At 35.3% G+C, this 26500-nt stretch overlaps 1 protein-coding gene across 1 annotated transcript in view; it reads right to left on the bottom strand.

Annotated features, from left to right (window-relative positions):
- The window catches only part of LOC136848394 (uncharacterized), a 348102-nt gene that overhangs the window by 12433 nt on the left and 309169 nt on the right, over positions 1–26500 (bottom strand). The window contains exon 4 of the mRNA XM_067120689.1: positions 16347–16530. Within this exon, the coding sequence (XP_066976790.1) occupies positions 16347–16530 (184 nt within the window). The remainder of the gene's footprint in view (positions 1–16346; positions 16531–26500) is intronic.

The raw sequence follows: 26500 nt of genomic DNA, 5'->3' as shown, positions 1-26500 counted from the left end.
TTGTTAGCAAGGTTAGGCATCCCTTAAACTGACATTTATCTTTATACGTCTAATCCTTTTCCTGATCTAAGATTTACAAAAATTCGACTACATAGCCAAGCACTGGTGTACTTCAGCCACTAAGCGCTTAAGACAGAGGAAAGAGGAAGTTGGAGTGGCTGGGCAGCAAGATAATGGAATAAAGGCATCGGGAATGGAAGTGCAGTAAAATGCTAAAACTCTAAAGGGTGCAGCTAGGGGCCTAAGGGACGCCGCAAACAACCTTCAGGTAATACCTGAAGTACAGCACATGAGGTGCACTGACAGCAATACCTCCAATATGGAGATAATCCGTTTGTTGTCACGTTCCTAAAAGTTATATTCAACCAATGCAAAGACTCTAAGAATGAAATAACCCCACTTCAAGGTCGGAGCCTTCGTGTCACAGAGCAAATGAAGACTTTTCTGGCCGTTTGCATGTTGCCAAGATTTCTTGATCCAGCTCTCGTCTCTTACAATAATTCTCTTGCAACTCCGTTACGCAATCATCGTCTTGCTCTTTGATTCCGTAATCACGGGTCATTTCCCAAATTACATTGTCTCGAAAGTATACAAAAGGAAACCCCCTTACTGTGCTTGTTTGGCCGTATTGGCTTCGACCGTGCAGTAAACAAAACAATGACTGCACAGAAAGCTAATCCATCAGCCTCAGTTCCAGAGAGCTTGACACTGCTGTTATCAAAAAGAGATTTGAAAAATGCTGTTTATACTGGATGGCCAACGTTCATATTTGCCTATTGTATCCTCTCGGTGACTGAGCGTGTATTGTATACTGTAATAACTTAAGGAAATCCTTCCATGACATGCAATTTATATTGAATTCTTTAAGAATATGAGAGTAAAATAAAATCATTCTGGAATGAGTTTAGCTGACCTGAAGGGATTACATTACCAAAGAGAAGATTAGTATCAAGCAATCTATTGAAGTGGAATTCGAGAACAGATTTCAGTTCTTAAACTTGTATCACCTAAACGTAAAAGACCCCAGTTACACATGTTACACTTACTAAATATGAACGCAACACATCTAATGATGCTGAATGGTTGATTCATAATACAGGCACCAAAAAGGAGACAGGAAGGTGGAAGTGAATAAGAGACCTAGTATGGACCACTGGATTTGTTCATGCTAACCAGGACCAGATAGCACTGCCTGGAGTCCATTGTTTTATTCCTGGACTTCTGGTTCGTGGTTTGAAACATCAGAATACAAAATTATTTTCTCGACACAATATTAGACAAGACTCTTGTTTACAACTAGAATCTGAATTGTATGTTATCGCAATGCAATGAACAGCATCAAACGACGGAAATGTTTTGATACGATATATATATATATATATATATATATATATATATATATATATATATATATATATATATATATATATATATATATATATATATATATATATATATATATATATATATATATATATATATATATATATATTATATATACATATATATATGTATAATATATATATATATATATATATATATATATATATATATATATATATATACATAATATATATATACATACATATACATGTAAGTATACATATTCCTAAAGCATTCCTTTTTTACTGTACGTCATCAATATCGTTAACAATTGCTTCCCAATGTCCGCAAAATAAGAATTCTAACGTATGACAGCCATTTTCAACAAATGAGGGGAAAAATGACAATACACTAAAAAATTTTTTTAATTAAAAATTAAAATAAAAAAAAAACTGATTGACCGAATGATAGTTACTTCTGAAACTAGCGTCACAAATCTGAAAGAGAACAGATACCAGCTACTTTTGTACTCTAGGAAAAGACTGACTTAACAGATATTTTGGTCAAATTCAAGCACAGAATTAGAAATGGCAGTCAAGATATTACAACTCTCGTCTAAGACCACTGTTTCTATTCCATAAGAATGCTTGCACGTTACAATAATAATAATAATAATAATAATAATAATAATAATAATAATAATAATAATAATAATAATAATAATAATAATTCATATACATGATCTGCCATTTATTTCATAATAATAAGTCAACTTAATAATAATAATAATAATAATAATAATAATAATAATAATAATAATAATAATAATAATAATAATAATAATAATAATAATAATATCTCGGGAACGTATGAACTGGATTTGTTGAAATTTCACAGGCTGACTCCCTCCGGATGATAAAACTTGTGGCAGTTATTGCTGATGTGAATTCTATGAGAAAAATCTTTAATTTTCTAATGATATCCACCAAAAGTTAATTGGCATAGAGGTAATCGCACCAATATGAATATGGAGTCAATTACCGAGAAAAATATTACCTCAAATAATTTTTAATTTGGAGCGTTTCTGAACGAAGTGGTAACAGCTCAGTGAAATAAAGTGCAATTTAACTCGTTAATCAATTGCCAGAGGAAAAAATATAAGATAATAAATGGCTTCTACGTATTTAAAGGCTGAAATACAAAAAGGGCACGAAAAAAATTCATGCCCGACTCTCATGAACGTGTGTGAGTGTGGTGACAGCAAATTTCCCTTTTCATGGAACCATAAGAGATTTCTTGTGCAAAAGGTAGCGTCACTGTTTCTTATTTCCGCCGGACATTCCACAATTCAAACAAAAACAACATGATTTCGACGCCACGTTTAAATTCCTTGCATGAAGCATTTCCTCTTTGAAGCTCCAGTGAAGACGGCTTCGCACAAGAACGACAATTATGCGCTGAGGGCACGATGACAACAGTCAAGGCCAACTTTCGTTTTTCAACGTACGAGAGCAAAAGATCCAGTGACTGACGGTGAGGACAATGTCAGTCATTCAGGACACAGGATGATGATGATGACGATGAGAGTTCGATGGATGAGGACGGCGGCGCTGGCGGAACGGGCGGAAGTTGTAGGAACTCGGTGGAAAAGGGGAGAGAGAAAGGGTGGGAAAGCCAACCAGAAAGTCATAAAAGAAAAACATGACATGGTGGTGCACGTCATTCACTTTCGATTTTTGATGGCGTTTTATTGGCGCGGCGGTTCACGAATCGAGGCTGTATTCACGAATCGAGAATGTATTCACGAATCAAGGATGTGTTCCCGAATCGAGGATATATTCACTAATCGAGGATGTATTCACTAATCGAGGATGTATTCACTAATCTAGGATACATTCCCGAGTCGAGGATGTATTCCAGAATCGAGGATCTATTCACGAATCAAGGATGAATTCACGAACCAAGGCTGTATTCACAAATCAAGGATCTATTCACGAATCAAGGATGTATTTACGAATCAAGGCTGTATTCACGAATCATGGCTGTATTCACGAAGCACGGCTGTATTCCCGAATCAAGGACGTATTCACGAATCAAAGACGTATTCACGGATCAAGGGTGCATGCACGAATCTAGGCTGCATTCACGAATCACGGCTGTATTCACGAATCGAGGATGTATTCACGAACCAAGGCTGCATTCCCGAATCGAGGCTGTATTCACGAATCAAGGACATATTCACGAATCAAGGATGTATTCACGAATCAAGGATGTCACCACGAATCGAGGATGTATTCACGAATCAAGGATGTATTTTTCAAAAGTAAATGACTCATTGATTCATTTCAAACCATAATTTTTGCTAGGAGTTTTGTCTTGCAACCTGACGGTGACTAGAATAAGGAATAGTTCTCTGAATGCTGATGTGGAATCTGGTCTCCGAGTGTCTAGCCGAGGAGCAAATTCACTCCTGCTCTCTGCAGAAGTCTCCTGAATTCATGTGCATCTGTTTTATTTTCTATTCCTGCATATTTATTTAACACCTTATCCTATGACTGGTCTCTTTTGCATGCTGATTTCCCTTTGGGGCCGGCCCTCTTGGGTTTATGTAGTCTGTTGCTCTGTCCGTAAGGGGTTTCAGCTGAAGATATAAAGAAAGTAAGAAAGAAAGAAAGTAAGAAAGAAAGCTAGAAAGATAAAGAAATAATGTAAAAATGTACAAACGCGTAACACGAACGCATTCCTTATCAGTCAACAGCTTTAAAAAAAATCAGCACGGCTTGTAACAAAAGCGGGAAAGCGGTTTCAGACCGAGGTAATCTCTTGAGATCGTGCTTGGAACAGCAGCAGCAGGCAAGCAGCAGGCAAGCAGCACCTGCCCAGCAAATCATCAACACGTGACGAAAGGGGAGACGAAGTGGTTGCCACAGTAGCAAGCAACATCTGGGTACATTTTGCTCTGAGTTAATTGTGATAAGACCTGTCAGATGGCTTTCTGTTTGATGTGAAACTTAGCTCTTTATATGGAATAGGGAATCCCTTAAAATATGGGAGATAGATGAGGTTTCCTGTTCCGTGGAACAGCGAAAGATGTAGCGAAATAATTGCAGCATGACAAATACACAAACACACTCACAGAGAGAGAGAGAGAGAGAGAGAGAGAGAGAGAGAGAGAGAGAGAGAGAGAGAGAGAGAGAGAAATCTGACTTTATCTTGTGATTTCTGCACGCAATATATCATTATATTAGAACCCTTTTGTGGTCTACTTCTTTCTTACCTATTCTTTTCTATTTGTACCTATTCTTTTGTACCCGCGCTTGGGAACAGAAATATATAAACTCAGATAAAGCAGATTCATGCTTCTAAATTAACAAAATAATTAAATATTAACAAAAACAAGAATAACTATTAGGTATTGCTAATATGAATGCAACATTTCATGGGTTTGATAATAAATAGGGTTGAAATGGATGTGTCTCATAAGAATGAAATGAGAGAGAGAGAGAGAGAGAGAGAGAGAGAGAGAGAGAGAGAGAGGTCAATCTGGAGTCTAATAACCGGGTATTCAGTCCAAACGTGACTCCTTTTGAAACGATATGTCTGTCAATGAGGCTCTGTTAAACCGGGCATAGTAATGAACCAAGTTAATAATAGGGATTTATGGCAATAATTGTTTTGATTAAGATAATTTTTATACGAAAAAATAAAACCGAAGATGTTTTGCCGTGAAAGTAATCCGTATTGTTTTTTTATTTGTGACTTTGAATTCAAATTAAAACTACAGTGAATTCACGCTAAAATATGCAGATGTAATAAGAATTTAAAGGAGGTATATTTGCAATCTCCTGGTTTCTCTTACTGTTATTGTGTGTGTATATCTATTTAAAATTATATAATATACATACATACATATATATATATATATATATATATATATATATATATATATATATATATATATATATATATATATATATATATATATATATATGTATATAGATATCTATATATATATATATATATATATATATATATATATATATATATATATATATTTATATATTTTATATATATATATATATATATATATATATATATATATATATATATATATATATATATATATATATATATATATATATATATATATATATATATATATATATATATATATATTCGTTAAACGCTCATTAAAATCATGAGTTTTTAACTACAATTCGAAATTTTAGCTCAAAACCTAATTGCACTGCAACAGGAAACTAAAACGCTCTGTAGTGTAAAATGAGCTCTGTCAATTTCCCTGAAATTAAGATCACCACCAGTGGAACCAATTTTGTTGATTGCCATCAAAGCCCACGAAGAATTTTAGAAAAAAAAAAAAAACAGTTCTAGCTTGCTCGCGCCAATGATCGCATGATTATCCAAAGACACCTTTGCACAAGAATGACAATTATGCGTCGAGAGTACGACATACAAAGTTGACAGTCGTTTATCAACGTACGAGAACAAAAGATCTAACGACTCGCGTTGAGGATAACTTTGATGTCTTCATTTCAATTACACTTACATTCATCACTCTTCTTCACCTCCATATTCAGTATTCCTCAATTATACATTTACAGAAATGTCTAATGTTAGATTGTTTCGTAAATACACGCACTATGCCATCTAATTCTGAGATAGGCACGTCATGTTTCCTTAAAACCTGTCGACAAAATTAACCTGACTTCCTGATTCTGGTTAGTAGAATTTTCTCAGCGTCGCAAAGCTAGAGGTGGCAGCTTCGTAAATATGAGGTAAATTACCCATCTCGAGCAAGTGATTCATCTGCAAGGTACACGCAAGCTTCCAGGTCATAGCAAGGTCACTGTCATCGATTTCAGGCCGAGAGGGGTACAGCGGTACAGCAAGAGTTCAATGAATTTCCTTTAAATTGTTATAATTTTTTATAATGTTACAGTATTATACTATTAAAATTTTACTTTTATAGAGTTTTTTTTAATGTTAAGATACTATTTAAGTTTAAAACTAATGTCCAGCCAATGGTTGCGACATTCTCGAAGATGTCACGTCAAGATAGTTCATATTAATTTGAACTTTCAAACTATCTAGTTTGATAGTGACAGTATACTTGAACAATCTGGTATACAATAATTAAAATGAGTCAGCAAATAGAAGTTTGCAATATTCAAAATATTCAGCTTAAAAACAATTGTAAGATTTACACCCAGAATTTAATAGAGAGTTCATGGCGCCTCCAACCCAGAGGTTACAAAAGCGACGAGACGAATTCCCAACCCGAGGTTTTATTGTTCTAGAAGGTATCAATCTGGTTCCTTAACAATGACCTCCTCACCCCGGTCACCCACGTGGCCTCCTAAACGGTGAAGCAAGGTCACGCTCTCATTAAAAGCTGGACTGGAGACTAAGGTTATTTTTTTGCCTAGAAGACTACAGCAGAGATCAAAGACTGAGAAAGATTGATAAGTAACATTGGAGAATAGGGAGTTTCCCCACATGAAACCCTTATTTCCTATGATCATTCATTAAATCATTTACCCATGTCATAAACATGTCATAAACACACGTCGCCAACTTGTCGCATAGGCCTACATATCACAAACAGGTTGACAACAGGTCAACGACTATGAGTGGATGACGAATCTTTGACAAAAGCTTGGTAGTCATGTGAAACACCGGTAGGGCCTACCTGTAAGTCACTGACTTGTATTAAACCTGTTTGTGATGTGTTTGTAATAAGTTGAATTGAGCTGAATATGGAATTTAGGCCAAAGGCCAAGCACTGGGACCAATGAGGTCATTTGGCGCTGAAACGGAATTGGCAGTAAAAGTTTGAAAGGTGTAACGAAGTAAACCTCACAGTTTCACTATGAAGCAATTGTTAGGAGAGGGCGGAGGAAAGTAAGATGGAAGCAAGAGAATATGAAAGGAGGTACAGCAAAAGGAACGAAAGGGGTTGCAGCTAGGGGCAGAAGGCACGCTGCAAAGGACCTTAAGTAATGCCTACAGTGCACCGTATGAGGTGCACTGACGGCACTACCCCCCTACGAGGGTTTCTTGTTTGTGTGTGTTTTTATAAGTGCAGTTTATATATATATATATATATATATATATATATATATATATATATATATATATATATATATATATATATATATATATAATATATATATATATAAATACATATATATAATTAAGTATTATCGTGCGTATTTATTTTACATCCAGGTGCCACAGACTACCCCAGGGGAAGAGGAATCACGCAAAACGTGAGTCAAACTGGGTCATTCTCATGCTGCGTGCTGTTTACGATCCTTTGGAAGGATTATGATTTTGGGATGGTTAGCGGCTGGCGTTAGTCATGCAAGGAACCCCCCGTCCTCCTTTATCCCTTCTCCCTTCCACCCCTCACTCACTCACCCTCCCTCCCCTGGGGGCTTAAAGACACGAATTATTGTTCATAATTAAGCTAAACCTTAACCGTTCGTTTATTACAATGTTTACGTGGCTGGTTGGGTAAATCTTTCCAGAAGAAGAAGAAGAAGATTTTATATAATTACAAAATTATATAATATATATATATATATATATATATATATATATATATATATATATATATATATATATATATATATATATATATATATATATATATATATATATATATATATATAATGCGCGTATATTGTGTGTGTGTACGAACTGCAACGGTATGAGAAAAAATAAACACGTAATGTAGTTCAAATTTCGACATATGCAATTCCCCAACAATGAATATTTAAAGCATAATCAATACCACGACTGCTGAAGAGGGAAATAAAATTAGTTACATTCAACAAGAACAAAACAAAACAAACAAAAAATGTGTGTAATCAAGGCCACAGAAAACAGATCTATCTTTCGGTGGTCTCGGTATAATGCTGTATGAGCCGCGACCCATGAAACTTTAACCACGGACCGGTGGTGGCCTGTGCTATATCGTTGCCAGAAGCACAATTATGGTTAACTTTGACCTTAAGTAACATAAAAACTACTGAGGATAGAGGGCTGCAATTTGGTATGTTTTATGAATGGAGGGTGAATAATCAACATACCAATTTGCAGCCCTCTAGCCTAAGTAGTTTTTAAGATCTGAGGGCGGACAGAAAAAGTGCGGACGGACGGACACAGCCGGCACAGTAGTTTTCTTTTACAGAAAACTAAAAATTAATGCAAAGACTAATAAGACTGGCATCCTATGGCCATTTTACTACCCCGGGCTTGAAGAAGACAAGAAAGAGATAAAAAAAAATGGCGTTTACAGAAGAAAGTATTAAGGCTTTCCGTAATGGATGGAAATTGAACAGATTCGCGGAACTTGTAGTAGAAAGAGATCCCTAAAGCTTGTCTCGTTATCTCTCTCTCTCTCTCTCTCACACACAAGGAAGAAACGAGTTGAAAATCAACAATTATCTGAACTGAAACGTATAGAGAGAGAGAGAGAGAGAGAGAGAGAGAGAGAGAGAGAGAGAGAGAGAGAGAGAGAGAGAGAGAGGGGGAAGCATAGGGAGGTAGATGTAAACAGACGTGGGTAAAGAGATAGATAGATAGATAGATATATATATAGATAGAGAGATAGATAGATATGAAAATCAACATTTATATTAACTGAAACGTAAAAGAGAGAGAGAGAGAGAGAGAGAGAGAGAGAGAGAGAGAGAGAGAGAGAGAGAGATGTACACAGACAGGGGTAAAGAGGTAGTTGATAGACAGAAGAGAGGTAAACAGACAAATCCCCCAAGAATAAATCTGAAATGGTAATCGCGTGACCGGAGAAAAAGAAAGAAAACAAAAAGAAACAAAAGACGGAACCTTGATGAAACTGACACAGTAAAATCCGTGAGAAAATACCATCGGCCACAAGCGTGTCTGAACGTTATAAAATGATGCGCCAGGAAACTGTTTTATATACATACACATTTTTCAGGGGAGAGAAATTCACTGGACGTTTCAGTTCTTATAATAGTCGATTTTCTTGTGGAGAGAGAGAGAGAGAGAGAGAGAGAGAGAGAGAGAGAGAGAGAGAGAGAGAGAGAGAGAGAGAGAGAGAGAATCTGTTTTACATATATGCACATTACTCTGGGGGAGAGAAATTCACTGGACGTTTCAGTTCATATCATCGTTGATTTTCTTGTGAGGAGAGAGAGAGAGAGAGAGGTTTTATATATAATGTATACACATTTCTCTGGGGGAGAGAAATTCACTGGACGTTTCAGTTCATAAAATAGTCGATTTTCTTGAGAGAGAGAGAGAGAGAGAGAGAGAGAGAGAGAGAGAGAGAGAGAGAGAAAGATCTGTTTTATATATACATACACATTTCTCAGGGGGAGAGAAATTCACTTGACGTTTCAGTTCATACAATCGTTGATTTTTCTGTGAGGAGAGAGAGAGAGAGAGAGAGAGAGAGAGAGAGAGAGAGAGAGAGAGAGAGAGAGAGAGAGAGAGAGAGAGAGAGAGAGATCTGTTATATATATACCTATTTCTCTGGGGAGAGAAATTCACTGGACGTTTTAGTTCATATAACTCGATTTTCTTGTGAAGAGAGAGAGAGAGAGAGAGAGAGAGAGAGAGAGAGAGAGAGAGAGAGAGAGAGAGAGAGGAGGTAAAAATGGTAATACTCATAGAATAAAACAAAGGTCGACCTCGACGAGGTAATTCTAACCAGCAAGGAGTTGAAATCATTCATCGGCTATTCTCTCTACACAGACTTTCACATTATCAAAATGCCCCGTAACTCCACCCGCCTCCAAAGCACCCCCTTGCTTAGCAGGCAGCAGCCGGTCGCAGCCGAAAAACAAAGCCGTTTCCCCTTGGGAAAGGAAAAGGTCATACGTAGGACAGAGGAAGTGAAGGTATATACCACCTGGTATATACCTTCGAGAGACCTCCGCAGTCTCCGACGTTCGTTCCTGGCGATCCTTGAGGTCTTTCTCATCCCTCGAGGAATCGATAAAGCAGCTGCTGCTTTGTGTGTCCCGGACGATTCCAAACGCCCCGGAGTGAGTCCCTTGCAACACGCAAAGCGATTTGCTGCACTTTTATATAATTGTAACCAACCTTCCTGTGTTTGTTTGTTTGTGTGTGGAGAAATGCAGGGGGGAGCTCGATCAGTGGGTTATTGGAGTAGCGTTTTCTTGCCTCTCTTAATTTTTTTTTTTTTTTGTAGGACTCTCCTACAGGAAATTTAATGATTACCTATTCGTTCTATTCCCTCATTTCTTTGCTTCAAAATGAATTTACATTGTACATAAGCTGGTGGTATTATACTAATATTAGCTACTATCTACTTTGAATAAGGAAACTCTTTGAAGGGAGGAATATGACCGTCACGTACCCTTCTACAAATGTACAGTATTTAATGAAATCAAAATCTGAAACTTAATACTGTCGAGAAACACACTGAACTGGGAAAAACCGTCGCAGTGTGAAATATCAAGAAAAATAATAGCTCATTTTCCAAGATGCCAGTAGTAGAAGCTGCTGAAAATTTATACTCAGACAACAAAAAAATCCAAGTGTAACTATACAATTTGGCTGGATTGCGGAAAATTAATTGTACTGCAGAACGCCATCAGGCTTAGTAGTAGGGAAAAAAATCGAAGTCAAGAATCTATAGCAAATTAACATCAACAGTATATTATGTGCTGTATTGTTAAGTCTAAGAGCACATTAACATCTACAGTATTTTATGTATTTATTGTTAAATCTAAGTTAAAAGGATTCAGCTTTTTTCGAGAACTCTAATGCAGTTTCAGCCGAGAACTTTTGGACAATCTGAAATTCTGAAAACTCAGTGAGACCTCAAACTATAATAAAGATCTGCTTTATAAAAATTCAGAATCTTTCACTTTCAGTACAATAATATAATAATAATAATAATAATAATAATAATAATAATAATAATAATAATAATAATAATAATAATAATAATAATAATAATAATAATAACGAAAGCAACACAACTTCAAAAGGAGATCTACTTGATAAAAATTCATAATTTTAAGTTTTCCTGTAAAAAATGCTGAAAAGTAACACAACTTCCAAATGAGAAGATGAAAATAAAAATTTCAGGTTAGTTTTAAAGTCTTCACAGAGCCCCTACTTACTCGGCGATATTTTCCTCAGTCAGTTCAAAATGACCTCTTGAACTTGAACGAACGGAAGGTCATTCATTCTATGTGGCAAACACTGCTGCGTAAATCCAGACAACAGACAGAAGAAGCCTGACCTCTCCCCAGTCCTTTCTTGACCCTCACACCTACTACACAACCATTCCCAAGAACACCTGGATTGATACTGGGTCTGTGGGTCTCTTGGACTTCCTAACGGACTAATAGGCGTCTGTCCCTCACTCTCCAGTCAGTCGAAGTTCCTCTCTCTCTCTCTCCCTTTCTCTCCTCCCCCTCCCTCATCTCTCCTCCTCCTCCTCCCCCCAACAACGTACCTCTCTCCCCATTCCACTTCCTCCCCGCCCACCTCGATCAGACCGGACAACAGTTGAACCGCATAGAAAATGGAACAAAGGTATGGCTGGAGGCTCCTCCCTGGATGACCTTATCCATGGCCGCCAAGATTAGTCATCACGCAGTACCACCATAACGAGGACGATTTCTTTGTATATTTGAGCTTTCTGAGTCGCATTTTACTAATGCTCTTTAAGGCTAAGCACTGTTTTCACCAATCTCTTAATGAAAACCTAAGAGAACCCGGCGATGGGCTTTCCATCCTTCCAGGTTTCCATACTCCAGGCTCCGTTTCGGCGACAGACCGCGCTTTTGGCTGGCATCATCAAACATGAGACTAGCGATGGCGCCTTAATCGATCGCACGGAGGTTTCCTCGTGGTGGCATTTAGAACCCTCCGGGAAGCACACACACACACACAGTTGATAATGCCTGGCGTGGCCAATGGGAAAGCGAACTTAAGGGTATGTTTGTTTGTATCCAATGCGTCGCAAGCATATCCGGCAGTCACGCCATTGCCAGACCGCAGAAACCTTACACTGGACATGAGAATAAGAGTGACCATGAGAGAGAGGGAGAAAGAGAAGAGATTAAGGATAAAAGAAAAAAAGAGGGTAAAGACTGAGAACTGAGAACATGAATAGAATCTTGATGAGATAGTAACTGCACAATAATTGAATTTTGTACAGTTAGTAACTCAGTACATTGCACATAATCGTCAAATAACCATACACTCAGATCAGATTACCTGAGTCTAATACTGGACTCTCTCTCTCTCTCTTTCTCTCTCTCTGTGTATAATGATACAGTACATGCCACTCCATTACCTCTACTTGAACAAGTCATCTTAAAAACGAAACAAAGAATTACTATACGGTAATATATATAAAAAAAAAAAACCACCAACCGGCAGAAAATTAAACCGGTTTTATCATTACTGTGTGTAGAAGCGTTTTTCTTTGACTATGTTCTGGGAAGGGACGTTCAGACCGACAGCTGTTAAGCGTCGGCAGTTCGACCAACTGAACGCGACCGGATTTTGTCTACTCCGAGGACGGAAAATAACCGAGGTCTGATGAATTATCAAAATGCAGAGACGCCAGGTGCGTATAGAGAGAGAGAGAGAGAGAGAGAGAGAGAGAGAGAGAGAGAGAGAGAGAGAGAGAGAGAGAGAAGAGAGAGAGAGAGAGAAATAAATTATTTTGCTAATGATGAGAACTCCTAAATATCAAAAAGTATAATTATAACACACACTATAGGTCATAAATGCCACAGAGGACAGATAGCTTGACGTTGATAGAGAGAGAGAGAGAGAGAGAGAGAATTATTTTGCTGATGATGAGAACTCCTAAATATCAAGAGTATATTTATAGCACAGAGGTCATAAATGCCACAGAAGACAGATAGCTTGACGTTTGAAGAGAGAGAGAGAGAGAGAGAGAGAGAGAGAGAGAGAGAGAGAGAGAGAGAGAGAGAGAGAGAGAGAGAGAATTTACTCCGTTAATGACGGGAAAAGCTAAATATTAAAAAGCATAATTGTAACACAAAGGTCTCCAGTATTATAGGAGATACACAGAGATACACACTCACACAGAAAGATAGAAGTGAGAGAGAGAGAGAGAGAGAGAGAGAGAGAGAGAGAGAGAGAGAGAGAGAGAGAGAGAGAGAGAGAGAGAGATATGATTCGTCCAGGACGGGAAATGCCAAACACTCAAGACCACTATTCAACTCAGATGCCTTAAGGTTAATTATGGAGGTGACTGACACTCGCTTCTCACAGTTTCGTGCGAATCGAGGCGATCGTCAATTCCCGGTAGAAAGAAGAAGAAGAAGAAGAAGAAGAAGAAGAAGAAGAAGAAGAAGAAGAAAAAGTTGATGAAGAAGAAGAAGAAGAAGAAGAAGAAAAAGTTGATGAAGAAGAAGAAGAAGAAGAAGAAGAAGAAGAAGAAGAAGAAGAAGGAGGAGAACAAGAGGAAGAAGAGGAAAAGAAGAAGCAAAGGCTTATGAGCCATGGATATTATTGTTCTAATCAACTTTGAGAAAATGCATGAATGTTAATTTTTATGTACAGGAAGCCGACGGGGAGGGAAACTGGTATGTGGACAATAACCCCTAGAAAGTAAAATGAAATTTACTTTCCAACGACGTGATAAATGATTTAAAAGCAATACAGCATTGAAGTCACACAGACCAGGACTGATTGACTGATTTGTTAACACAGACTGGCGTCACAAGTGGCACGGTAATGGACGACGTAGATGAAATATTTTAAAATACGATTTACAAGAAAAAAGTGATATAATTGTAATAGCTTACGGAACATATGAGCTTTTGCAAGAAAGGTAAAGGTTGGTTAAACGAGATATTAAAGTAATATATATATATATATATATATATATATATATATATATATATATATATATATATATATATATATAATCAGTTAAACTATTAGGCCCTTTCAGCTTGAAAAAATATTGTCACGTTGAACCCATTTCTCACTATGCCACATAAGAGTCCTTTTAAGCTGAGTTTATTTCCATCATATTCCTTTCCATACTTATCTAACAAATCTAGCACGTTTACCTCGTCTTGAAATGAGCTTGTAGATTTAAAATGTTTTTCTACTTTGTCAATAAAGAAGCTTCGTCATGTTGAACGTGACATACATATGTGTATATATATATATATATATATATATATATATATATATATATATATATATATATATATATATATATATATATATATATATATATATATATATATATATATATATGTTAGAAATAATCAGCACACAATCATGTGTGGAATAGAAATAAATTTCTGACTCACATCAGGGTTCGATCCTGATGTGATTCAGAAATTTGTATATATATATTTATATATATGTATATCAGATGGAGCCCCGATGGCCTAGTCGGTTAAGGCAGCATCCTCAGACTTCTTAGAGGTCTGTGGCGCGGTTTCAAATCCGCAGCCGACCGGTCAGAGAGGCGGACACTTTGCTATCCGTGTAGACACCCCGGGATTATGTATGTAATCAACGGATAGGTTTGCTTAAAAGCAAATGGGTGTTACAGACTATTACACACAAACAAAGCCACTCCAACATCTAAAAGCATAACAAACACCTCACACGTCTCGACTGTCGACCTCACCGCGTAACAACTCCTCGCTGCTGGGAGAAAGAGCGCTGGTGAACTGGTACAATTCATGTACACAATACCGGGGACTAAGCGATGTCAGGCAGGGCAGCCGATCGGGACTACAAAGTCTACCCCAAAGCCAAATCAAAGTTCTTCAAAAGAAGGCATCACGGCGACCCCATATAAAAATGGGAACAAGCTGGGAAGAAGAAGAAGATATGTATATCAGATAACAAATCATGAATTTCCCTAAACATTCGAAAAAGTAAAGACTAACAAAAGTTTGAAGTGTATGGCAAATATTCCGCACATTTGTGTACACAAGAGACGCGTCTATCATGATACAGATCAGTGGTTCTCAACCAGGGGGGCGCGCCCCCCTATGGGGGCGTCAGCAATTTTCAAAGGGAACACGAGCCCTAGGAAAAAAAAATTTCTCTATTATAGCCGTTATTCTCTTAACAATAGTCGCTAAGAAGCAGTGTCAAGTATCTCACGTATTCACCCCCAAAAAATAAAAACACCCCTTCTCTCTTTCCCCCCTTTTTTTTATTTTCCTTTAAATCTGCAAGGGGGACGTGAAGGGAAGGACCAACTCTTAGAGGGGGCGGGGTAATAAAAAGGCTAAGAACCACTGATACAGATACAAACTAGCAATACGTTCGACATGACAAAGCTTCTTTGTTGACAAAGGGGAGAAATGTTTAACATGCAAGATGATTTCAAGACATAGGTAATCAACCTAGATATGTACAGATAAGAATGGAAAGAAATATAAAGGAAACAGACCAGGTATGAAAGACGCTGTTTCAACTGGAGAATAAAATTAAGTGATTTCAAGAATTCTGAAGTGGCATGGCAAGAAATAGGTTGAACATTACGATATTTGAGCAAGTAGAAGGGGAAAATATTTTAAATAAATGTAAAGTCTTTTTTTAATAATATAGTAAGAAATAGGGCATATATATCAGTCCTCTTCAAGATGTACTGAGAAAAACTAAAATATTCTTAGAAAGTAATACACACTTTCAAGTCGATATATATATATATGTATGTGTATATATATATATATATATATATATATATATATATATATATATATATATATATATATATATATATATATATATATGTCTTCTACATAAACTGAAAAACTACAAAATTCCTAAAAAAAATAAAATCTTCCTTCATAATACAACGAAAAAACAGGACCCAGTTCCCAAATCGCCCCTCAAGCCAGTGAAAAACAGATCATACATAAAAACAAACCCCCTCAAGACAATATGGAAACATTCCTTGAAACAGCCAAGAAAAAAAAAAAAAAAAGACAAAATCCTCAGAAGACACTCACCATCCACTTGAGACAGTTGAGACAGCCCATCTGCGCCGCTGCGTGGACGGGAGCCATTCCGTCTTTGGCTCTCAGGTCGAGTCGCCCTCCAGCCGTGTCTACCAGGTACTGAAGAACCTCCAGATGACCCTCCTGTGCGGCCAGGTAAACAGGGGTCACCGCGTTGTCCATCTGGGCGTTGGCACTGGAGAGAGAGGGAGAGAGAAGGGAGAATAACAATTATTGGTCAGACACGCGAGAGGGATATTGGAGCCATCTGTGCTCAGATGACCACGGGTTATACAGAATTATATAGAGCTCACAGGCCTTTTTGAACTGAATGTGATGATGAAATGCTTATAATTCTTTAAAAGAGGTGATTTTGATCCAGTTAGTGATGACAATGCTAAAGTTTCATAGAGTTATCTAGAGCTCAAGGCCTTTTTTAAACTAAATGTGATGATGAAATGCTTATATTTCTTTAAAAGAGGTGATTTTAATTCAGTTAGTGATGACAATGCTAAAGTTACATAGAGTTATATTAAACTCACAGGGTCTGTTGAAGTGAAGCTTTTTGCAATTGCAGTTGATGAAATGCTAAGATTTTTGTTCTTCAAAGGAGGTGATTTTGATGCAATTAGTGATGATAATGCTAGTCAAGTTTCCCAGAACACAATAAACGAACCATACTACAAAAAAAGAGGTCCCTCTTATAACCCACATGGAGGACTGCAGGCCTCCAAATATAAACATGAAGTTTACAACAGATCTTAAAGTTTTCATTACAGAACTGCATCCTTTATTACAAACTGTACGGTTTCAAAACACGCTCCCTGTGAATTTTTAAAAATCACCAGAACTGTGCTACAGTTTATCCTTGCCATATTTAAATAAATTAATTTGTCCTCACATTCAAAGAGCTAAAAATATGTGAAGCGATTCAAATTCTTGTGCAACTTACTATAACCTACATAAAAAGATTCTATAATGTCAAAAGAACCTTGTAGTACTGAGGGAGTAAAAGAAAATTATATATTTATACTGTATATATATATATATATATATATATATATATATATATATATATATATATATATATATATATATATATATATATATATAAAGAGAGAGAGAGAGAGAGAGAGAGAGAGAGAGAGAGAGAGAGAGAGAGAGAGAGAGAGAGAGAGAGAGAGAGAGAGAGAGAGGGATAGGATAAAATGTTCGTGGAACTTTATATATCACAAACAAAAGCTAAGCACCAAAACAACCAAAAATCTTTTAATAAAACAAAATGATACCATATTAAGTCACTAACATACTACAACAAGCAAAAACTAACCTTACACAGAACAATTAATCATAAAAATCACGTAATGCTCAAACTCCCTCGAATACAGGAAATTGTCTGCAATTGCATTACCTTCGGACAAACACAATGACCCATAAAATCAACCAACTTCAATTGCAAATTTTACTACGGTTGACAAGGATTACGCAAATAAGCCTGGGTCGTTCATCGTACTCAAACAAGGGCAGAATAACTTTCGTTTTTCATTTGTTTGTTAACAGTAAAATTGAAAGAAAGATGGACAAAGAAGGGATGAGCTAAAAAGGAGATATTCAGCCTTAATTATCAAGACCAGTATAATTCTAAACGTCAAACTTATTTATGCAAATAATTTACAACTCTCTCGGAACAGATGGGTCTATAGCAAGTTTGGATTTCAATAATTTACTTACATTTTTATTTACTGTATCTATTCATTAATTTGTTCATTCATTTTTCTTTTTAATAAGTGATGTCTTCTTTCTGTATTTTCCTTTACCATTCGTTATGTCTTCCTATGAACACCATAGGTAGCTTGTTCCATATTAATAGGGTTCAGTCTCTGAATAATAATAATAATAATAATAATAATAATAATAATAATAATAATAATAATAATAATAATAATAACTGTAGTAAAATGTACATTTGTAAAGCCATCAGCTGCTGAGGAATGATTACAGAAAATGAAAAGCAGAAATATCAGTTTATGGAGGACACAGGGCAACAACAGTGATCTGGACAATGCGGAATTTGTAATAAAAAAATAGAAGAGTTTTGAATATTCCAGACGTTTTAAAGTGGGAATTGTGTATAATCTTCAAGGCATAAGTTAATGGTAGATTTAGAAACAATAAGACAACAGCTGGAAAAGATGATAGAGAGTTGCAATCCATCCTTGGAAAAGGAATCCACATTGAAGGACTGATGCTTTTCATTTAGGGTAATTCTTTGTGGATCGTGTGGATTGAAATGGCACGTGAGAATATATTAACGGCGAAAACTTAAGTAGTTTTCTTGGGAGATCAGGCAGCTACAGTATAGTGTGACTTTGGGTAGAAAATTAAGAAGGAATATGTGCTGTTAAATTTATTTATTTTTTTTTGGCTACGTGCAAGTTCATACACAAATACACAAATGCATAGACGAACACAAATTTACTATATATATATATATATATATATATATATATATATATATATATATATATATATATATATATATATATATATTACATGTATATATACATATATATACTGTATATATATATGTATATATATATATACTGTATGTATATATGTATATATATATATATATATATATATATATATATATATATATATATATATATATATATATATATATATATATATACATACATATATATATATATATATATATATATATATATATATATATATATATATATATATATATATATATATATATATATATGTATAAAACACATTCAAAGTCAGCCCAAGCAAGCATAAGCTGGAACGACTGAAAGCATTCCCAGACAACTGGTAAAAAAATTCACCCTTTTTTATATACATATATATATATACATCCCAGCGACCGTGAGTAGGCGAGTTACAAATTATGGGCGTGATGTTGTAAAGTCGAGGGTGGAACCAAAATTAGGATAATAGTGAGAGAGAGAGAGAGAGAGAGAGAGAGAGAGAGAGAGAGAGAGAGAAGGGGGGGGGGTCAAGGGTCCGCTGATCTCTGTCGAATAAAAGGATGTGGTGTAACCACAGATATTCCAACATCACTTATCCCAGCTTCTCTTTCCTATATTCTCGCTGGTTCGTTTGTCACTGTTCTCATGCACTGGATATGAATGCTGTATTTATATTTTACATTTATATCTACACTCTCGTTATTTTCTGTACTGTTTAGTCTTATTTTTTGTGCTATTACAGTCTTGCTTATTACTTTTCTTTATAAAAGGAGAATGTAATATCCATACACAGACACGCATATATATATATATATATATATATATATATATATATATATATATATATATATATATATATATATATATATATATATATATATATATATATATATATATATATATGTGTGTGTGTGTGTGTGTGTGTGTGTGTGTGTGTATGCGTGTGTTTGTATAGTAATATATATACATATAATATATATACATACATGCATATAAATGTATATGTATATATTTATATATAATTTTAAATTTTAGCTGAAATTAAAATGTCACCTGGTACATTACGCAGACTGCTTCGCAATATATGGAATGCGGAAATAAAGCCTGATGATTTGTAATTTGGAAGTTGTAGCTAAGGTACCAAAGAACGGTGACCTGGCTAAACGTGGTGACTATAAAGACAATAGAATCACGTAATCGTAATGAAAATATTCTTTATGCTAGTTCACAAGATGCTGGAGAAAGAGACTGATAACATACTTAGGGATGAACAAAGTGGTTTTAGAAAAGGCTGGAGTTGTGTGTTATGATATAGTGCAACATAGTGCAACAGTGTAATCAACAGAAACCTCATAATGGCTTTTGTTGATTAAAACCAATATTACGGAGGGTCTTACGTCACTATGGTATTCCACTAATTGAAATCTCCCATGAACGAAGCAGATGCAATATTTATGTTCATGGGATCTTGTCAAGTAAATTTCAGTAATATGTGGGGTGCCACAGGGGAATCTTATGCCACCTTTGCTGTTTGCCCTTCTCATAGATTTTATGATGAAAAAAATGTGGTTGGAGATGGAAGAGAAGATCTAGACTGGAGTAACAACAGAAACTTGACAGATATGGGATGCCCAGATGTTACTATTCGATGAGTAAAGCATCACAGGATTTACAATGTTTACAATGTTTGCAGAGATGGGACTTAAGATAAATCTAATAAAAACAGAATTAAAGATGCATAAAAGAATGAAATGGCATTAGATAGAGCACCGAATAATGAAATTGAACCTTTCAAACATTTATCAGCATTGATACCTGGCACAGTTCTCTTGAGGGTGAATTTAATGAATGAATGAAAAGGTCAAATCAAACGCAGGTCAGGTTGAAAAGAATTTGGAAATCAAATAGACTGAAACTGAATCCAAAATTACGGTTATACATTAGTCTAGCCTTCAAGACAAGCGCTTTTACAGACTTCTTACGAGTGTTAACAGATGCATAATAATAATAATAATAATAATAATAATAATAATAATAATAATAATAATAATAATAATAATAATAATAATAATAATAATAATAAGAAGAAGAAGAAGAAGAAGAAGAAGAAGAAGAAGAAGAAGAAGAAGAAGAAGGAATACACTGTTTCATCCATCGAAAAATAAACATTGGACAATATTGACTAGTGTTGATGCGCAGGAAAAGCGAAGTATTAGAAGAATTGAGAAAACTCAGTATAAAATCAATTCGCAGAATTCAGCCATTTTATTCAACAACAACAACAACAACAACAACAAAAACAATAACAACAACAACAATAATAATAATAATAATAATAATAATAATAATAATAATAATAATAATAATAATAATAATATGTAGGTACAAACGGTTTGCAGAACTCTTGCGTGTCTTATTAGATTCAAAACACAATAATAATAATAATAATAATAATAATAATAATAATAATAATAATAATAATAATAATAATAATAATAATGCGTAGGTAGAAGACTCTCGTTTAAACAGAAGGAATGAAATGTGACTTCTGCATCAGCTGCATTCAACTTGTATAAATAAAAAAAGGTAGTGTGGCTGACTCAAGTTCCACAATAATAAGATTTTTCTTTTCTTTACTTTCCCACAAAACTGGGTCACTGTTTCTTTCATTCGAAGGGCAGATGTGACAGTTGTTTGTCTCTACTTAACCTAAAAAAAAAAAAAAGTGCCAAAGAGAGCGAAAGGCTGATGAGTCAGTGAATGACTGACGAAAGATCTGAGTCTGGAAGAAGCGCATGATGGAATCAGTCATGATAAAATTTTAAGTAGATTAAAACTCATGTGAGAAAATATGGACACACACATATATACACATATCTATCTATCTATCTATCTATATATATATATATATATATATATATATATATATATATATATATATATATATATATATATATACGTTATACTCGTACATATGGACAAAAATTATATATCCAAACGGGAAACACAAAAGCATCACAAATTTTTCAAGTAATTTGTATTTTTCCTAACTATACAAACCCGATGTCTTTTACATTAGGAAGTAATGGTTTGTATATCGTGTAGGAACAAATTAGTATTAAAAGTATCATGATGACTAGAGAAATATTATACAAAAAAACGTAAAGTAAACTGTTACAAATATCGAAATGAGCATTATGTATTATAAAAACGATACAAAAACTTAGGAAGCAGCAGATGGGACTAAACAGTTCACCAGACGAAAATGTTTACTGAAACGTTTTTGAAAAACGAATTGATTGTCTCTTTCTATGGAGGATATTCCAGTGCATATCTGTTGTTCATGTAACTAGCATCAAGCAAGATCAGAGAGAGAGAGAGAGAGAGAGAGAGAGAGAGAGAGAGAGAGAGAGAGAGAGAGAGAGAGAGAGAGAGAGAGAGAGAGAGAGAGAGAGAGAGAGAAGCTGAAGCTGTTTAGTCATCCCTGAAAACTGTGCACGGCAAGAACTGATTTCTTTCCGTGACTCCCGTGAGAAGAATACGTTTTCTGTGAACGTTTTCTTTGGGGGGCGATTTCAACGCAAAGAAAACGGTATCCTTGTGGTCAGTCCATCTAAGTAAGCCACTTTCTCGAGTCAATTTTGCCCATAAATGTAAAATTTGGTGATCTAATCTTTTTAATTCGTTAACAATGACAAAAGCAGACGTGTGGCACACCTGTCGTTCCCAGAAGGAGCAGAGACGTGAATGCATAAGAAAGTGGTGATTTACTCCACTGAAATTTCATAATGCTCCGTTTTCTTTTCCTGTCACATAATCACTGACAATTTGCATTAGGAAACGAGTGAATGAAAGCATATGCAATTAATGTTCGATAGTTTACGATGATTTTTAAGAGGGAGAATCATTCGAAATTACATTGATTTATTTACCTGAACACGTAGCACGAGTACATGATGCTTTTGACCAGTTATTATTATTCAGAGGATGAACCCTATTCATATGGATCACTGACTTGATATTCAGAATTCCAAAGAATAATGTAAGTCTAACTTATGATATACCCTAAAAAAAAACTGAATAACATTACTTTGATTATGTACGTGCAAACGATTTACAATTCAAGCATACTTTGCCTACCCAACAAAACCTCACTACGATCTTTTTATATATATATATATATATATATATATATATATATATATATATATATATATATATATATATATATATATATATATATATATATATATAATATATATATATATATATATATATATATATATATATATATATATATTTCAGATTATAGATGAACGACACTGATGTTCATTTGCTATTTATAAGTGTCTACATTAATTTTATTTGCATGCTGATATACGGAACGAGGTTTTTTTTAATTTATGCATTATTAAATTTTTTTATATGACAACGTGTTTCATGCTAATTCGCTGTCAACAATAACTGAATATTTAAACTTGTTTCATACGAGTATCTGTACATCTCAGCAAAGTGGAAAAATTAATAATAAGGTAATGACATTAGTCAACAAGGTAATCGTGATTACTAAACAAAACATTTATATATACAAATATATATGTATGTATGTATATATAATATATATATATACATATATATGTATATATGTGTATATATAGATACACACACACACATATATATATATATATATATATATATATATATATATATATATATATATATATATATATATATATAACTCACACGCTTCAACACTCATGGGAAATTCAATTAACTCTTTACGGCAAAATCATCTGTCAACACTAGCAATGGCCATCAAAACAATTCATCTATGAGCAATTCTGACTTAACAGACCAATCTGTCGAACTCAGACTCTTTTTTATTTTTTTAATAAATATGGGACTCAGAAGGTGCCAGAGAGAGACACACACACACACACACACACACACACACACACACACACACACACACCAAGAACCACAGATTATCGAACAGGCGTCATATGGGAGACTTGCCAGGGAGACAGAAGGTCTGTCTCCCCGGCAGGAGACGTGAACACACAGGCCATAGACTTGAGGTAATTGCGTAATTGCCTCCCATACGGTGTCAAATTACGCCGGCTTCTTGACCAGTTACAGAGGACCAGAGTTACAGAGCGTGAAATGTGCAATAAAGGCCTGTAGCGTTCATCTCTCGTCGGCATAATTAGATACTAAATGCTTACCATCTTGAGTCGAAAGCTGTCATTAAAAGGTTTATTATTATTATTATTATTATTATTATTATTATTCGGAAGATGAACCCTATTCATATGACACAAGCCCACCACAGGGGCATTAACTAGAAATTCAAGCTTCCAACGAATAGCCTATGGTGCTCATTTGAAAGAAATTGCAGAAGGTAATAGGAAATACAGAAAGAAGACAAATAAATAAATAGATAAAAATTTAGATGAAATATTGTCTAATTTAGTGTTCATTCGAATTATTTTCCTATTCCTCTACTTATTTGTATTTTTTATAGATTAAACTGGCTTTATGCCAGCACAGAGTCTTGTTCCTTGAGTAACCCGTAAGAGAAAATCGTAAATTTGAAAGTGTAACATAGCTGGTGTCAAATTTTCATTTGTTTTCTTATATGTCCGAGTGTAAAAACAGGTCAGTAATATTTGTTTTATATACAGGATAGTATAAATTCAGTTTGGATTCTGCAAAACTCAACAATGTTAGGATTTAGCTGAACTGTGCAAGAAAAAATGTGTTATACACCGTTGGACTGTGGAACAGTTTCCCTGAGGAAGTTGGGCAATTGGAAGCTCAAAAGTTCAAGCGAAGATGCAACACATTACCTTTCTCTATATTTCCTGTTACCTTCTGTTACTTCTTTCAAATGAACACCACATTCTCTGGAAGCTTAAATTTCAAGTCAATGGCCCCTGTGGGCTTGTTCCATGAGACTAGGGTTCATCTTGAATAATAATAATAATAATAATAATAATAATAATAATAATAATAATAATAATAATAATAATAATAATAATAATAATAATAATATTTCGATCAACAGAAATGACAGCGCAAAGGTGGAATTAAGTAGAAACGAAAAATATCTTATCAAAATTATCATATGCCAAATGCAATCAATGGCATATCAGTGGAGAGATCTGGACCAACAAACTCTGGACATTCAAAGAGCGCGAGCTTCTCTCTTCTTCTTCTTCTGGATCTTAAAGACAGAATTTTGGAACCAAAGGCGCCGCAGAATCCGTGCGGTATTCGCTGAATACCGCAACGGTAAAGAACTCCAGTTCTTGCGGGGAACTAATTAGCATGAAGAAGTTTTCCACGCAATCCACCCAATATGCACGAAATTCTCGCCGTCAGAAGTGGCGATTTTATGACGCCTACGGATGTTAGTAGCATTTGGGTTAGGTGGTAATGCCTCCCCCTGTGGGATGCTGCTCTAGAGTCTGGGGAGTAACTGATTTTTTTACATTTCCTGAGCCCTTTTCACTTGTGTTCCAACACACGCTCGCCCTTACCTATTTGACCGTTTAGCCCAGATTTCGTTGCATAGGTTAGTTGGTTTTTGAGTGGTTTTCGGATAACAAATTGACGTAGAGACAGAAATACCAAAAAAAGAAGACGATAGTTATCGTCTGGATTTGTCTTCGGCGAGTTTACGCAAGGCTGGGACAATAGATGGTTTTTTAAAGTTGAAACATAGCAGATAAGTTATTTCTCGTGCTGCTGTTTCTATGGGAACTCAAACACGGTTATATGCAGGTTTTTTTCTGTGTGTATGTTTATATATACATATATATTACATATATACATATGTATATGTGTGTGTGTGTGTGTAGAATCTACTGGTCACTTTTACCAGATACACATGTAATTGTAATAGCCACAATGCCCTCTTAACTTCTCGAATTCTTCGCGCTTTTTTTGGATATGCTTGTCACTACAAAGCCGTTAGATCCAAGCTCAAGAAACTGAAGAGACTGTGATGCCCGGTCGCGGGAAACGAACCCGCGTCACCATAATCACAAGGAGGTCACAATGCCGACCTAAGCACGAGAGGGATAAAAGTCTATTATCTCTCGTACCTACATTACCTGTCGTTTTCAGATATATTCATTAGAGCTGGAACAGACCCATCCTCACCATCGTAGCCAAGTGGGCAATCGTTTTTATTGCTTTTTAGGCTGAAATATATATGTAGAATCTACTGGTCACTTTTACCAGATACATATGTAATTGTAATAGCCACAATGCCCTCTTAACTTCTCGAATTCTTCGCGCTTTTTTGGATATGCTTGTCACTACAAAGCCGTTAGATCCAAGCGCAAGAAACTGAAGAGACTGTGATGCCAGGTCACGGGAAACGAACCCGCGTCACCATAATCACAATGAGGTCATGTTGCCGATCTGACCACGAGAAGGATAAGTCTATTACCTCTCGTACATACATATACCTGTCGTTTTCAGATAAATTTATTAGAGCTGGAATAGACCCATCCTCACCATCGTAGCCAAGTGGGCAATCGTTTTTATTGCTTTTTAGGCTGAAAAACTGTATATGTGTAGAATCTACTAGTCACTTTTACCTGATGTAATCGAGAAGTTAAGAGGGCACTGTGGCTATTACAATTACATATGTCA

The sequence above is a fragment of the Macrobrachium rosenbergii genome, chromosome 19 (genome assembly GCF_040412425.1).
Source record: "Macrobrachium rosenbergii isolate ZJJX-2024 chromosome 19, ASM4041242v1, whole genome shotgun sequence".
NCBI lineage: Eukaryota > Metazoa > Arthropoda > Malacostraca > Decapoda > Palaemonidae > Macrobrachium > Macrobrachium rosenbergii.
The sequence above is the reverse complement of the archived record's forward strand: the minus strand, read 5'-3'. Positions and strand labels throughout refer to the sequence as shown.